This window comes from Macrobrachium nipponense, chromosome 43 (genome assembly GCF_015104395.2).
Source record: "Macrobrachium nipponense isolate FS-2020 chromosome 43, ASM1510439v2, whole genome shotgun sequence".
Classification (NCBI taxonomy): domain Eukaryota; kingdom Metazoa; phylum Arthropoda; class Malacostraca; order Decapoda; family Palaemonidae; genus Macrobrachium; species Macrobrachium nipponense.
In genome coordinates this window covers 49,805,945-49,823,956 of record NC_061104.1, presented here as the reverse complement: position 1 = coordinate 49,823,956, position 18,012 = coordinate 49,805,945, and the positions used below count along the sequence as shown (strand labels likewise).

General features: G+C 40.3%; 1 protein-coding gene across 1 annotated transcript in view; it reads right to left on the bottom strand.

Moving 5' to 3' along the window:
• Window positions 1-18,012, bottom strand: part of LOC135213731 (uncharacterized) — a 125,423-nt gene that overhangs the window by 15,032 nt on the left and 92,379 nt on the right. The window contains exons 18-19 of the mRNA XM_064247847.1: window positions 8,932-8,984; window positions 7,789-7,905 (exon numbers count right to left, since the gene is read on the bottom strand). Of these exons, the coding sequence (XP_064103917.1) occupies window positions 7,789-7,905; window positions 8,932-8,984 (170 nt within the window). The remainder of the gene's footprint in view (window positions 1-7,788; window positions 7,906-8,931; window positions 8,985-18,012) is intronic.

Genomic DNA, 18,012 nt, shown 5'->3' with positions numbered 1-18,012 from the left:
CTCAAGCTGGAGCAGGCTATTCTAATTCAAGGTTGTTTGGCAGTTAAACTACCAGTGTCGAAACTTTGACAAGAGAGGTTGTACTTTACTGCAAGCTATAATGTACAGTACGGTCCCCAATTATGCGAGAATTTGGTCGATCCACAGCCTTGCAGAATTGGAAATTCGCAGATTTCAAAACGCATACCTTATAGGAATAATTCCATTAGGGCCAAGGCAAACAGCAACTTACCCAGTCAAACTTTTTTATACTACCCATTTTCAATACTTTCTATGTACTATACTGTAATTTTTTCTGATGTGAAATTGTTCTTATGGATAAATACAACATTAAAAAGGTTTTCATAAGTTGAAAAAATTTAAAATTACACACAGGATGGTGAAAACTCCCACACGTAAACAATGCCACCATTGGGTGCTAGTGTACTGTACTGTACGATACAGTCCTTTCCTTTAAAAAAACCTTTTGGATGGAATTTCCTCTACCTATCCTCTGCCGAAAAATCTTTCAAACTCCTCTATCCCATCCTCCGTGTAGTTTTGCTAAAGGATGCAGATGATCACAATACATTCACAAATCTGAATAATACGTACAGTGATGATAATGATAAAAATCATTCATATAACACTGCACAATGATGTCACAAATATGTGAGGTGGAGCCTTCTGTCCTAACTAATGGCTGAGCAGAGGCCTTCAGAACACACTTCGCAGAAGTGAATAATACCTATGGCGATGATGATAATACCGATCATTCAGAATACACTTCGCAGATCTGAATAATACGTATGACAATGGTGATGATACCGATCCTTCATACACACTGCGCTATGACGTCACAAATGCGCGAAGCAGAGCCTTCCATCTTAGCTAATGGCTGAGCATGAAATCTTTCTCTCACATTCCCCCTTGGAGGAATAATAGTTTTTTTTTCCTCCACACATTCCCCCCACCCCTTCTCTCAGATACAGCAAACCCCCCTCCCCCCAACCTAAAATACTTGAAAAAACAATAGATTTGATACGTTTTGCTGCGTGTGACCCGCAGACTTTGAACGGCTTCACAGATACAGCAAACCTATTTATGAGAAGTAGCGACCGCATAAAAGGAGAATCACACAACTCGAACACACCAATTTCGGACCGGACTGTATCTTTCTATATATCTTGCTCATTTACGTTAGTGGAAAAGTGTATTGTATGAAATGCAGATATTATGTATTGTATTTGTATTTAGTTGGGAAAAGCAGTGTTTAGTTATAACCAGGTTGTGCAAAATTGACTTGCAAACTCTGCCATAAATTGAAAAACTTAGCCATGCAATACATTTAATGAAAAAAAAAAATTGTGTGAAGTAAATATCAATAGAAAATTACTTTAATTACATCAAAGACTCCTCTCATTAGAGCTAGCAAATATCTTCTAGAATTCTTCTGTTATAATATCATATGTTTCATTAAAGCTGTCAGTATCTCCATTGGGTAAAGACAGATTATAGAATAGAAATGAATGGTTTGGTAGTTTTAGTGGTTGAAAAGATAATAGAAATACATGATTACTATACTGTGCACTAGTTAACAGTGGTTGCTTGGCAAGCTTTTGATACTCAGTAATGTTGATAAAACAATTGTAAACAAATGATGTTGGAAGCTTTTTTCTTTTATTAAAGTTCATTAACAATTATTTGAAATTATCCAAACGGATGTTGTTGTCCAATTCGGCTGACTTAGCAAATAAAAGTTTTCTCATTAGGTTGTTCATGGCTGCACACATTTACGCAAGAAGTATAACATTAAAGCAATACATTCATTACTCTCTTTTGCTGTTTTTAAACTTATTTAACTAGATGGGATAAAGTTATGCTACTGTAATTTGGTCTCTCTTGCTCCCCATTGCGAGCAAAATTTAAAAATATTTTCTAAATACTGATGTATCAGTATTAATTGTTAACCCCATCGTAACACTGGATTATCCTAAGACGAATTATCATGACTTGAACACTACCTATACTAGGTTTTGTTGTATTTGTATTTAGTTATTTCGTGTATTAGTTTTCAGGTGTGCGTGTAATAGCTTCAACTGCTGGTTGTTTCAAATGTTTGGGTAGCTGCCCAAGTGTCTTGGTATTGACTAACAATGGCCATTTAGTCTCGCTGCATCAACATCAACCAGAGAGAAATTGATGCCCTTTAGGCATAGGACTAAGCCCTGGAAGGCTCTGTTAACTGCTGAGACAGAGATGCTTCTCTTGGCAAAAGAAGACAGAATAGTTCCGTTCCTCCTGAATAGCAGCATCAACTGGAGAGGGAACTTTTCTAAGACACCAACCACAGAAGATGGCCCATTTTCCCTGGTAGAAGTCTGCAGAGGATTTCCAAAAGTATCCAGCCACCTCTGCCACTGCTCGGTGAGAAAGCTTTTTACTCGCTAGATCACTCACAAGAGATGCTCGACGGTCTCCAGTTGGGGGGGCAGAGAAGGCTGTACCAGGGAGGACTCTCTCTCAGTGCCTCAGATAGCAGAGCTAGCAGGTCTGAGTACCATTAGACAAGAGGCCATTTGGGAGTAACCAAGGTCATTCAGAAATTCACAGTGATCACCTCACGAATAAGACAGAATGGAGGAAAAGCATACAGGTTGAGATTGTCCCAAGGATGATAAAAGATGTCTTCCGCTGCTACCCAAGGGTCTGGGATGACCAAGCAGAACACCAACAACTTCCCATTGTGCTTGGTTGCCAACAGGTCTATTACTGGATGTCCCCAAAAGATGAACAATCTTTCCATGATGACTGGGTGTAGAGACCACTCTGTCCTAATCACCTGACACTGCAACTGAGTTTGTCTGCCATTACAGTGGACACCGTATTTGCAAGGGATGCATTCCAGATCCTGGCCCCCCCAAAATGCAAGAATCCGCAAATACTTAGAACCCCTATAAAAATGCTTGAAACTGCCTATTTTGTTAGTTCAAACTCATGAAAAAGCCATGAAAAATGCTTATACCTGTTTCTTTTTTAAGTACTTTTATCACAAAAACTCATATAAAGCGCAAGCAGACCATCCCAAGGTTGGTACGCCTGGTAGGCCTAGCGCTGACCACGTACCATCTAAACTATGCGCTTGAGTAGCAGGAGCCTGGAACAAAGATGGCGGATCTCCCCTCTACTTGCTGGGAACAAGGAGAGTGCAAAATTATTCATAAAAATTACCCAAGGCCCTCCTGACGTTTCCGATACAGAACCGCTAGGAGAAACCGAAGGGTATGAGACCAATTCAAAAGCAGGGTGGAGAAACATATGGAGCAGCCTGGTTTATTACCGATACAAAAGAGCCCGGTAAGGTTTGGTCATCCAAAGATGGCGTCACCCCCCTTTCTTTTGTATTGGCTTTTCCCCATAGAAACTTCTTCCACTGTTCCACCGACCAACCGCGCACAAACAGAACACGGATTAGTAACCTACATACGTTTTCCCTGCACCTATACACGTTGATGAGGATCGTCGACACCGAAGTTAGGAACCTAGAACAAAAGGGAAGCCACTGACTCCTGGGCATTTCCTTTGTCTCCTCTTCGAAGCGGTAGACGATCCCGATGTTTGAGGCAAAAATTTCTCCAATCATACCAACGTATACACTCTTACCACACACTGATCACTTGGAGAAAGAAAAGGAATGAAAAAATAAAAATGAAATGGATAAAAGAATGGGGCAAACTGAAAACCGGCTTTGGAAATCAGATAGACAGTAACACGTCTTATCTTAAAGGCGGTAGAAAATAACTGATGGGTCACAGGTAGCCGTGGGCATTCTGGGTAGACATGCCCCGTGACCTGGTATAGATGCCATTAGTCCCCCTGGATCTCACAAGTGTAATTTTTAATTCTACCGGTTTCCAGCTTGGCGCTAGTAAATCCTAGTAAATCCTAAATGTTAAGAACCCGAAGGTTTGTTTCGTGTATGAACAAACAATATTTTGTGTGTATATGTTAAGAACCGAGAGAGAGGTCCGGTTGAGGTTGATATTATTTATAAAACAAAAAGTATTCAAAACAACAGTTGAACAAACTGGGGATACAAAATATAGAACGAAACACTTAACACAACAAAGGTTTATTTACAGCTTACTAACAAAGATAAATGGCAGAATGGTGTCTCCTATTTACATAAAAAAAAAAAAAAAGTAAAATCTTACACTGCATGAACTGGTGGGGGAACATTGAGGTAATGAAAGTACTTGCCGACCAGTTTTTTGCAACTCGAAGCGATGGCCTTCACAAAGGAGAACTCTAATTATAGACGCCTTCTTGCCTCCGTATTGCAGGGAGGGAGGGAGGGGAAAATGAAAAGAAAAAAGAAAAAATAAGAAAAAAAGTAGACCGAGAGAGAGGTCTGCTTCAGGTTCGATATTATTATAAACAAAAAGAAATTCAAAACCAACAGTTGAAACTCGGGATACAAATACAGAAAGAAACACTAACACAACAAAGGTTTTTTATTTACAAGCTTACTAACAAGATAAATGCAGAATGGTGTCTCCTATTTACATAAAAGGTAAAATCTTACACTGCATGAACTGGGGGAACAGTGAGGTAATGAAAGTACTTGCCGACCAGTTTTGCAACTCGAAGCGATGGCTTCACAAAAGGAGAACTCTAATTATAGACGCCTTCTTGCCTCCGTATTGCAGAAAATAGTCTACTCTTGATACTTGAAGGGCAGGAACTCCCCAAAACCTCTAGCAGAATGTTTCTTCTCTGAAGTCTTGCTCAACGTCGAAATAACTCGGTCGTCCACTCCTGAAGACAACTTGACCAGAATTCTACCAATTCTCGGGCGCCTTTTTCTCTCTGATCCTTCGTCGGTTCCTTCTTCTCTTATCACGCTCTGATGATCTCTGATCTCTGCTGCTGAGTCCTCACTGATAATCTGATCTGTGGCTCTTACTGATGATCTGCCTTCTCCTACTTCGTCCATCATATTTATACGGCACTCTGGGGGCGGGGCCTACGGCGAACGTCACAGACTCCCGAGATTACCGGAACTTCTTAGAAGAATCTAGATGAGGTATTTGCAATCAGAAATCGCGGTTTTCCTCACGTCATGTCGGCGCCTGTCAAGTTCCACAATGAGAACAGGCACCTCCAACACACGCGCGAAAGCCTTCATGCTGTAAAACTTCTCGAAGACGCGTTTTTCTTTCCTATAACTTGTAATTCTTTGCTATAAAGCAATTACCATGACAGTATATCTCATGGAAAAATAATGTGAATATGTGAATTTCCTGCAAATAATGGGTAGATATAGTCCCTAGAAAAATTTGCGAATACTTGAGTCCACAAATGCCAAGAACATGAATATGGAGGGTTCTACTGTGCATTCTTCTTGCCTGGAATGTACCTAGCTGACAACTTCACAGTGTGCTGCCGCCCACTCGTGCACCTGCACTGTCAACTGATGAAGCTAAAGGGACACCAGTCCCCTTCCAGTCCCCTTGCTTGTTGACGTACGCCACTATTGTGGTATAGGCAGTCCCCAACTTACGACATTTCCAGGTTATAACGCTTTTCAATTATATTCATCAGAAATTATTTCCTGGTTTGCGATGCATGTCCAGAAATGAAAAATAATCAATATTTGAAGGGTTTTTGATGAAAAAAGCAATAAAAATGCAGTTTACATAGTTTTTAATAAACCCAAGGCATTAAAAGTAAGGTTTTCTTTGGATTTTTTACAATTTTCCAGCTTACAATGATTTACGGCTTACAACGCGTCTTAAAAAAGGGAGCCCCATTGTAAGTCGGGGACTGCCTGTATTGTCACTCATCAGTAGAAGGCTGCCTCAAGTTCTAGGACGTTTCAATGGAAGTGCTTCTCGTTTTTGACTCCACACACAGGAAGTTTATAACTCCACGAGATGTGCGTCCCATGCCTCCCTAAGGCTAAGTTGAGTTGAATACAGAATTTAGGCTGAAGGCCAAGACGGTCATTCAGCACTGAATTGGAAATTGACAGTAAAAGGTTTGAAAAGGTGTAACAGAGGGAAAACCTCGCAGTTGCACTATGAATCAAGTGTTAGGAGAGGGTGGAAAGTAAGATAGAGAAAGAGAATATGAAAGGAGGTACAGTAAAAGAAACACAAGTGGTTGCAGCTTGGGGCTGAAGGCATGCTGCAAAGAACCTTAAGTAATGCCTACAGTGCACCGCATGAGGTCCACTGACAGCACTATCTCCATACAAGGCCTCCCTCAAGCAGGAGGAAGGCCATGAACGGTTGTCACGTCATGGTGATGAGACCGTTTTACCGGCCTGGGGGAACAGATCCTGTCATGCAAATGTGAATGGGGTTGTCCCTTCCTGGGAAAACAAAACATGTTCACATGAATGTGTGCAGAAGCTATCCAGAGGGGTGTAAATCCACTGAGACTGCCCTTGGAAGAGCAACTACACACACACACATGGGCAAGAGCATGGGCCGTCCCACAACGTGCTGCAATCCTCTTCGAGGCCGTAGCCTCAAGTGAGAAGAATGCACAGGGGACCTCCTCCATGCTTTCCCAGATGAGGGGACTTGAAAGTTGGCATCGCCATCTCGGGGACCCTGTTCTTTGAGCAGCTGTGTCGTGGCTCATGGAAGAAGCGTGTCAGGTCGTAGAACCTGCAGGGGGTGGGGCACCGTCTGCACACTGAACGCTCACATTCTCTCAATAAGTCGCAGGTCGGGGAGACCCGGGCATGCAGAACATCTGAGGCACAGGGGTGTTGCAATGGATGACAATGCTCCATGGGGTGGGGAGATAGGGATGAGTTTCCAGGTTGAATCTTTGGAACTTCATGCAACAGAAGGTTCTTTTACCAAACCTAGAAGGTGACTTCCAACATCTGGTATCAGTGCTTTGGGTGTCAATGGCTACGGGAGTCCCACATGCAAGGACAGCTCATGGAAGCCACGTCATGGCTTACCTGAACACCTGTTGCTCTCACACCGGGTTTCCTGTCCAGAGACTTGGGAGAACAAGCATGACATCCCACTTCTCCTTCCATAGAAGGCAGTAGACCATGAGAGGCCTACATACCTTTTTACGGTCGGGAGAAGCAACTTTCTTCTTTTTTTGGTCTGTCTGCAATACAAGACCTTTAGGAGAAAGGGAGGAGATGAGGACAGGAGGTGAAGACTGGCAATGGTATTAGGACTGGAAGCAAGGGAGCCAGACACAAGAGTATGTTATTCAGTAGGAGGCCCAGTCTTAGGATAGGATGTAGGAATAGATGAAGGGGTAAATATAGGGCTAATTTCTAAGGTAGGCCTAGTTGTAGCCTCTAAGCTAAAAGAGCATTTCTTGGCTCTATGGCCACCTTCCTCTTTCTAACTTTCTCTAACCTGTCTAAATGAGACTTTAAAAACTTTCCACTGGTTACTATCAAACATAGCACATTCAATACAGATTGTATCTACACTGCAAACTTGGCCCCCTACAACTTGTGCAGATTGTATGAGAACCATAGCAAGCATTAAGTAGCCTCGTCTTACAGCCTATCCTGCTGCAAGAGTGAAGTAACTGCAAATCACAGTAAAATTTGCTGCAGGTGGCCACAGTGTTTATACCAAGGGTGGCAAAAAACTTGTCAAATGGCTGCCATGTTGTTCTGATGTTCCCATGAAATTTAAAAAAGTTGCCACGCAAGGTAGAGTACTTAAGCTTAATAATTAATTGGTAAGTTACTTATATGAAATTAAAAATTTTATAAATTTATCAGAATTCAAAAGTATGTACTCCAGAACAACTTACTTTAAATAGAAATCAATAATAACATCATTGAGAAACTGTTCCTCTTCAAGACAGGCATAGTCATCTGTTGTTATTGAGATTCCACCATTCTGTGGCGGTGGGGGATAGATTATTATCCTGGAAGAAAAAAATGAAGTCAAGAACTTTTTCCTACAGAGTAAAGTGAAGTCAAATTCTGGCATTTTCAGCTCACATGACCATTAGCAGAAACCAATCACACTAACTACAATTAAACATTCTACACTACTATATAACTTTAATTACATTTTTTCCAAAACTTCATGGTTTTATACCTGATAACAATTTACTAGCCTCTCTTTTCCTTTTCACTTTTCTTCCTCGAGGTCTTTCAAACCTAAATGTTTATTTAGAATAGTGAATGTCAATATTATAATCATAATCTTTAATATTAACATTTAGAATAATGAATGTCAATATTATAATCATAATTTTTAATATTAACATAAAATAGCTTGGCAGCACCGTTCACTCTCATATCCAGGCTTAAAAGGATATTGGGATACACTGTAAGAAAGAATGATGCAACAGCTACATGACAAGAAGACAATCTTTAATAGATGCAAAAAACAAAACAGGAAGAGATTGGCCATATATACTAATTTTAGGTGTTATGATTCATGGACTGAATGCCTAGTAGATATTTCTATGAGAAGTTAAAGGGGCTCAGAGGAACTGTAAAAGAACTTCATTAAAATGCTATACTTAAAAGGCAGAAAATAGTGACTACTGGCAGAAATAATGGAAAACAGAAACAACTGAACATGTATTCCACTGAGAAAGCCACATTACAATTATTAGTAGCTTAATATGATCAGAGTTAAACATCTGGACTGTCTACAGTCTGTCTGACAGATGAGCTATTAAACAAGTGAAATCCAAAGGATGACAAAAGATAAGTTTAAGGTGGAGAGAAATCAGCCAGATAGATTAGTGAAGAAATGATTACAAAAAACTATTAGTGATACACACAAAAACAATTGGAAAATACCAAATACTATAAGCAATATGTAATAATTATTTTACAACTCTGATTCATGAATATATGTAACTTACTTTACAACCTTGGTACTCAAAATTTTCATTACAAGTGCACATAAACAAATCTCCCAGAACCCAACTTACGTTTTGGTTTCAGATGGAGATGACCCAACAGGTTTTCTAACATACGACTGAACCTGGAAGAAAAAGTCACAATCAAGTAGGCAGTTTCACATCGGATTGTAATAACTAATCCTCACCAGAATATTTCTCCCCTTATTTATACTTTCAAAACATTTAGAACAAAAGGAATTTATAAGCCCCGCAGAGTTTGATATTTTCCTGATACTCAGACATTTTATAAGATATTAAAATAGCCAGTTACTTGAACATTAGCTTTAAAAAAACAAACCTCTCATATGCTAGCCATAATAATAATCTTCCTTATAATAGACACTTCATTTCCTACGCAATAAAAGATAGTCTGCTGGTGGAATAGCAGCACTAAGCAAGCTCCCTTATTAGTTGTAGGTTCCAAGCAGATAAGACTATCTTCTTATGTAATCAAGGCAACGGCTATTAGCAACCAGGAGGACTGGAAGGCAGAACATTTATTGTATATGAACTTTTCCCAAAGACAAATAAGTGAAATACATTGAATTTTTAATTAATTAATTTCCATTGCTTTTCCTGTTCTATATTAGTCTGTAGAGGGTAGCATTACAAACTGCTAGGTTAGGCTAGGGTTTTAGGGTGGCCTACAATTATCATCATAAGAATATTCCCTTAAAAACAATTTGCATTTTCCCATCCCTTTGGACGTACTAACTTGGTGAAGAGGGATTACTGTACATTTTAATAATGAAATAGTACTAGTGAAATTGGCTACTGGCAAAACACTACATATGAGAGAACTGAGGCTCTTCACTGTCCCAGAACCCAATCCACATGGGGTAAGGAGATGAAACTATCTAGTTAGCAAACTAGCCTCTCTTTTAAATTAGGAATGATATGTCTTAGGATTTCTTAAGACACAAATATAGCATAATGTAAATGACTAGTTTGTTTTGGAGAAAATTATATCTTTCAGATAAAATAAGATTTTATGTATACTTACCAAGTACTTACATGGCAGTAGTTTCTATCCGTCAGTAGCTAGGATTTTTGAAATTTGCGATAGCACTAGATATTTTGTTGAAAGAGGAACTAACTCAGCATGGAATTCAGTTGTTTATGGCCCTTTATCCATGAGAGGGGAGGAGGGAGGGCTCTTGATTATGTAACTACGTACTTGGTTATTCAGAGCTAAGGAATAGTCTGTAGCTAGCAAGGCCTACACAATGATGCCCCTGCCCAGGGTGCAGTACCAAAAAACATCGAAACCAGAGTAAATATATATATTGCCACAAAAATATATTATAAACCCATACCCAACTGTTAAAAAATAAAAGGTCAGAAGGGTACTCCTGGTACACAGTATCGCCAGGGTTCCCTTGTGACTCAACGACCTTAGTCAAAGCGAGGAGAACAAGATTAGGAAGAAATGACTTCCTATACACCCTTACCCTACACCGTGCCAGCAACTAAATGAGGACCCAAGGAACTGTAATTATCATAATTGTTTTGACTTCACACAGGTAATGAGAAGCAGACACTGATTTACGATTCTAATAGGTCACTTGAATAATAAGTTTCTACAGAGAGGTTATGCTTAAAGGCATGTGAGCTTTAACTTTCACAGACTTAAAGTATGACTCTTTAATCTGTGATTGCGCCTCTACAATAAGATTCCTCTAGCACATCACCAGCTCCTTTTTAGAAAGAGGACAAGCGCAATAGGTTCCTGATAGAGCACAATAGGTGATCAGAGAGGCCAGTAATCTTCTCTGTTTGCAAAAGATAGTACTTGAGGTCTCTGGCAGACATAAGGATCTCTCTTCTTCCTCTGGTCCTATTAACCTTTAGGAGTTGGGGTAACAAATTAATATGCAGCACCTCAACCAGGGTAACTTTGAGGTCAGCCAATTTGAGAAAAAACACGCCGATGAAAAGAGTAAACTATGCAAATGCACATGGTGTAAGGAAAAAAAAAATGATAGAACATTTTTCCTACCTTCCATGAAAAGTTGAAAATGAGAGCAGTCAGTCCCTGGTTATCAGCGATCCAGTTTTATGACGCTTGTCTAGGGCAATAAAATCGGTGATTTATGGTGCCAAACAGAGGCACCATGAGTGCCATAAATCGCTGTTTCGGTTAATGGCGGTTATCACTCATTGGCACACCCCGAGGAACAGAACTTCCGCCGATAACCGGGGGACTGCCTGTATTTACAATTGTGGGACCTCTTTTACAAGACAATCGTAAATTTTACCAAGTTATACAGGTATTTTCCTAAAATATAATTTATTTTACGTATTTTGTAAAATTATAATTAAAGCTCACACAATATCAAAACGTCAAAACCGATAAGAAATCAAATCAGTAATTCAGAGCATATTTGCTGTAAAATATCTATGTAAATTTACCGAAAATGAAGATGCAGTAACCTTTTTGGATTTATGTATGTTTTTCTAATATTTTTTTGCAAAATTGCATTTATAACTGATATACTATTATAAAAGATAAGAACTAAAACCAACAGCAACTCCATGGTAGATTTAAGAGCAAATTTATAAAAAGATGTCATGTGAGAGAGGCAGTACATTCTCCCTTGAAGTCAAGATCACAACTAAGCTCATGAGCTGCCTCCTCCTTGATCTTAGCCAGTCTAAAAGTTGCCATTAGTGAATTTATGGGTTACAGAAGTATAAGGGCCCCTCTTTCCCACACAATTCCCCAAAAATTGATGGCACCTAATATTGTTACTCACTATGAGTGAACTTATCCATCACTCAAACCTATTATTACTAGTCATAGAGTAAATCCGTCCCTTTAGGGGGCCGGCCGGCTAATGCCATTTTTTAAGGACAGGACTTTGATATTCATACCACTTAATAAGGTGACTTAGGACATCTCCAAACCACATATGATTTTCGCCTCTGACCTTCAGTTTTGTGACGCCAGGGCGATTTATCCCAAAAATAACCATTTTTCAAATTCTATCTCCTCCTTGATATTTAATATTAAGACCTGGGATTACTACCATATATATACCTGATGTAGACCTCCAATCGAATGGAGAGTTTTTTTTCTAATAGTCATTTTTTTGCTAGATATGAATTTTTCAATATGGTAAAAAAATAAACCCTATAAATCAGGAGAAAAAAATTATAAAAAAAAGACAAAACAAAAATTGGAAAAAAGGGCTCTATTTGATTGTTCTATAATGTCTTTCTGAGTTATATACCAAATTCCAATGTTATAGCTTTAAAACTAAGTGAGAAGATAGATTTTGAAGGTCAATAAGTATAGTTTTGAGATACGGCCGTTCAAAGTTTTCCTTCGTATTGCTATAGAGACAATGTTAATAAATAATGATTATTATGAATGTATATTTCTTTTTTGTGTATTAATAAACCAAAACTAATTTATTTATCATAATTTAATCATAAATGATGATCCCTTTGCTCATATATCGCAGCCTGGGGCACTGCTTGAGGCAAGATGGGGCACTCCTTCCTACGCAATTCTCTCTCTCCCCCTCACTAACTCGGCTTATTACAGCGAATTTTCTTCTTCTGTATGTTAGCGAGATGTTTTCCTTGTATTTTCCTCTTTAGCATGATGAAATTCTTGCCAGAAACAAAGATAAACAAACGTAAATGCAAGAGAATGTTAGAGGTGAAACTCGAAGGTGTACTCTCTTTTTACAAAGACAATTTAATAAATCATGATTATTATGAATTTCATATTCCATTTTGGGTATTAAAAAACCAAAACTTTGTTGTTTATCATAAATGAAGATCTCTTTGCTCAAAGATAGTAGCCTTGGGCACAGTGTGATGTGTGCTGTCAGGCAAGACGGGGGCGTTACTAAGCAACCCTTACTACGCAACCCTCCCCTCTCTCTTCACTAACTACGCGTATATTATGATATTCTGTAATAATACTTGAGCGATTTTTCTTCGTCTGTATGTTAGTGAGATGTTTTCCTTGTCTTTTCCTCATAGGCATGATGAAATTCTTGCCGAAACATACATAAACATACGTAAAAGCAAGCGAATGTTAGAGGTGAAATGGAACATGTAAAATACTTGATGTCTGTGATCGCACTAAATCATGACTGGACTTGGTAGCTGAGCCTGAAGTCTCCTTCTCGACTCGGGGAATGTCTACAGATGCCATTTCTCCCAATTTCTTTGACAATAATTATCAAAATTTACGATAATAGAAGAAATATTGCATTTTCTTGTGCGGATGAATGTTTTAGGCTTATTGAGTTACGTTAACTAATTACCCTGTAACTACGAAAGTAAGAGGAATTTTGACGAAATATTTCGTATACGTATTCTCAATTGCCATATGAAGCTCCATGAATTTTTTCATGACTTTGCATTTTTCACCCTATACCACCATATATAGGGGTTTCGGCCGGCCCCCTTAAGGGTTAAGTCTGAAAGGCTTTTGTGGTTAAGAAAACAGGGCCAAAGATTGGATTGACTGATTTATAGGTTTTAGGCATAATGCCTAATACTGGGGCAACTAAGGCCATTCAGTGATAAAACAGAAATAGACAGTGAAAAGGTTTGAAGGGTGTAAACAGAAATCCTCACAGTCGCACTATGAATAAATTGTTAGGAAAGAGTGGAAAGTAAGATGGAAGAAAGATAATATAAAAGGAGGTACAACAAAATGAATGAAAGTAGTTGCAGCTGGGGGCCAAACGGACGCAGAAAAGAACCTTAAGTAATGCCTACATTGCACCGCAAGAGGTGCTTTGACAGCACTACCCCTCTATGGGGGCCAAGGCTTAAAAGTCTCATTCTTTGCTCAAAATGCCTAGGTTAAGGCCCATACTGCATTACCTTGTGCAAACCCAATTCTCTTATCCATCGGGTCAAGGCCCCTACTGACCAGTCCAGAAACCCTACAACCTTGAAGACTCAGATGATATTCTTAACCAGACGATCTAATTCCAATATGAAAACATGATCTTGGCCAAGTTAAAGGCCGATCTCCTCTAGGAAAAGTGTATGAGGACGGACAAGTCTCCTTGGCAGAGGCACACACACCAAAGGAGAGAGCTTCCCCAGTCCACTGTAACACGTCTCTCTGTAGAAAGCCTCGAAAGAGGGAAATTAAGGTTAACCTTCCTTTGCTCTCTCTTCTCCGAGAGCCAAAGGTTAACTTCCTTCAAAGTTTTCCAAGCAGGAGACGAGAGAACCAGTCGAGGTAATCTGGACAAATCCATCTTGTTGTCCATCATATAAGAAGAAGCTGTAGGAGATGGAGCTGCTGGCGAGAAGAAGCTAGGAAAATTCACTAGGAAATGGCGAAGTAGTGAAGCATAGGCTGTAGGGGGAGGATCCTTTACTTCTTCCTCCTCTAATTTTGCCTAAGCTACTGGAGACAAGTATGCTTACGGCTGTGCAGATGGTGTAGTAATCTGCATAAACCCTATTATACTGTCAAGCTTATTCTGAATGGCTGCTCTAGACAGATCCAAAGAAGCAGTAACATTAAGTCCTGTAGGGAAAATATGTCTTGCAGCGCTTGCAAAAGCTGATTGTTGAACAACACTGGTCAAGTGGCGCCGATGGGGCGCCAAATGGGACCTCCAGTGCCATGGGCGCTCCTGCAACAGTATATGCTGCTGCACCAATGGGAGATCTTGCGGCCCCAAGGAAATTCGGTGTCGGTGGGCATTTCCTGTACCAGAGGGTACTCAGAAGAAATATGTGCCAATGGGCGCTCCTGTGGCGACATATTCACTAGAGGTACACAAGAGTCACCTACTGCTCTAGAAGATGCACAGGCACTGACGTTTCCTACAGCTAGAGGCAGAGACAGAGGGAAAAGCTGGTGAAGGAGGCACAGGAGGAGAAGGGCCAGTGGCAACGGACACTCAGAAATTTTTCCCAAGTGTGGGATCACCAGACTGCACTCAAGAGGACAATTTCCTTGACAAGGAAGAAGGTTTAAGAGGATGAGAGCCTCTTATACACAAGCTGTCCCCCTAACAGACATTCGTCAAGAGAAAAATATTCAGAACTGTCCACAAAGCCACATGAAGGATGTCAGTCCACCTGGAAAACACAGGTGAAGCTGAAACATTGTGAGCTCTCCTTTTCAATGGACGAGACTCATCCACAAAGCACCACTGGCGCCAAGGAGAAGACTCCTTGGAGCTTGATACACTTGAGGAGAGACGAGACAATTCCTTTGAGACACCTTTCCAATGGAGCTCTATTATGACCTGGGATGTATAAACAGGACTGACTTTGGAGGTAACTGTCTGTGGGCAGACCCCACTGACCCTTGAACTACCAGCATGCCTCCTCCCAGGTTCAGGAGAGTTTGACAGGGAACTTTGCCAAGGAGAATCAGTGGGACAAACAGCCACCCTCCTGCAACCTCCTCAAAATCACTTCCCTTTTCCATTAAGGTCTAAACATACACGACTCTCCTAAATTTTCCATGGCCTGTAACATAATGGAAAATTTATGATCTACCTCTCTTGAAGGCTGGCAAACGCTATTGGGTTCGGGTGCAAGAGGAAAAATTTATGATCTACCCACATTCAAGGCTGGCAATGGTATTGGGTTCAGATGCAAGAAAGCCAGGGCTAGGATTGGATGATTAGTCAAGAGGTAAGGGAGAGGACTGAACAGTAATAGAATTAGATGAAAGACAATCAACACTAACATTAAACCATCCTGACTAGCTAAAGGCTTCTTACTACTAGCCCTAGATATTGCCTTTCTCTTTCTCTCTAATTCATTTAAATGACTAGCTGAAGTCTTCCAAGTCTTTTCATCCCACTGAACACATTCCCTATAAGTCAAATGAGGCGAGCAAGTCTGAACCCCACACGCAATTGAATGTGGTTCGTAGCAAGCTTTAATCAAATCTCGTATTGCAGCACCTAGTACTCTGAGAACCTGTATCGGATACTGCTGCAATACTAAGTAACCAAAGTCAAAGTCTAGATCATAAGTAAAATTAGTAAAACACAGTCCTGACTATCTAATATTTGCCAAAATGGCTACCAAAATAAAAAGAGTACTTCAACAAATTGCCAAAAAAGTCAACCAAGAAGTCTATAGTACAAAAATATTCAGCTGCTGCCAATCACTGTTTACAGTAAGAGCCAGCAGAAACAACTGGATCTGTGCTGATTTGGTTCCTCTCTCCCCCCTGCAGTGGGTGGGTAATCACCTAGCCAAACCAAAATAGCGTTATTGCGAATTTCACAAATTCTAGCTGCTGACAGATGGAAACTATAGCTATGTAACTAATTGGTATGTTGTATACATAAAAACTACAATTACTAACAGATAATACACACACCTCAGTAAGGAAAAATCCACAAAGGGCAACCAACAAGAAATGATATTGTTAAACTACAATAAAGTTTTGTACATACTTACCTGGCAGATATATACTTAGCTATAGTCTCCGACGTTCCGACAGAATTTCAAATCTCGCGGCACACGCGACAGGTAGGTCAGGTGGTCTACCTTACCCGCCGCTGGGTGGCGGGCGTATGAACCAATCTATCTCTCAGCTAGATTTTTTCTCTTTCACCTGTCTCCTGAGGGAGGCTTGGGTGGGCCATTAGACGTATATATGCCAGGTAAGTATGTACAAAACTTTATTGTAGTTTAACAATATCATTTTTGTACATGAACTTCCCTGCCCGATATATACTTAGCTGATTGGCACCCTTGGTGGAGGGTAAGAGACCAGCTAAAGAATAAGAGAGATAAGAAACAACTGATGTTGTAGGATATAAATAACCTTGGTTCTTACCTGTTCAGGCAGAAGACTTCATTGATATTATCTCTGAGTCTGCATTGCCTGGAGAGCTACAGCTAGGACGTGACCTGATGCTGAAAGACTCTCGGATCTACCACTGGGATATGTGATCCCTTTGTGTGGTAGAATCCAAGTCGGATCCTGTTAAAGGGAGTTCGTCCCTATCTTAACAGTCCAATAACCACTACTACTGCAAGGAGCCACACTCATCAGACCACCTAACCAAACTACTAAAGATTAGTATTACGACCTAAAGAGATGCCTTCATGCATCCTCTTTAAGGCAACCAACAACAACAAATACAAGGGGGAAAAATTTATACTACTAAACAGGATGAGTTCAGCTCCCTGCCCCAGCACTGAATCCGCAGATACGTACGGGCCCAAGGCGAAGCATTTTTCGTAAGTGATTCTCACATCACGTAAGTAGTGGTTCGCGAACACTGACTGACATCTCCAGAATGTTGTCTCCATCAGATTTCGCACGGACATATTCTTGTTTGAAAGCAAGAGAAGTTGCTATGGCTCTTACTTCGTGTGCTTTCACTTTAAGAAGCCTAAGATGTTCTTCTCTGCAGGATCCGTGTGTGCTTCTTTGATGAGGCTTCTCAAGAAGAAGGACAATGCGTTCTTCGACAATGGACGAGTAGGGTCTTTTTACTGAACACCACAAGGACCTCTCGGTTGGCTTTCAGTTGCTCTTTTCTTCTAAGGTAGTATTTCACCATTCTCACTGGGCAAAGAGTTCTCTCGGGTTCTTCTCCTACCAAAGAAGATAACCCACGAATCTCGAAGTTCTTGGGCCATGGACTTGATGGGTTCTCATTCTTTGCAAGAAAACCAGGAAGGAAAGAGCAAATGAGAGAGTCCTCCTTAAAACCCACATTACCATCAATCGCCTGAAGCTCACTCACTCTTCTGGCGGAAGCTAGAGCCATCAAAAACAGAGTCTTCCTGGTAAGGTCTCTGAATGAGGCTGAATTAGGGGGTTCAAACCTAGAGGACCCAAGGAATTGAAGGACCTACATCCAAATTCCAGCTAGGTGTCTTAGGATACTGCATTTTCGTTGTATTAACGACCTAATAAGGTCCTGTAGGTCCTTATCTTCCGATAAGTTGAGGCCCCTGTGCCTGAAGGACATTCGCCAACATACTACGATAGCCTTTAATCGTCGAAACGACTAAGCCACATTCTTGTCTTAAGAATAAAAAGAAGTCTGCAATTTGATTCACAGAGGTACTGGAAGAGGAAACGTTATTCCTCTTGCACCATCTTCTGAAGACATCCCACTTCGATTGGTACACTCG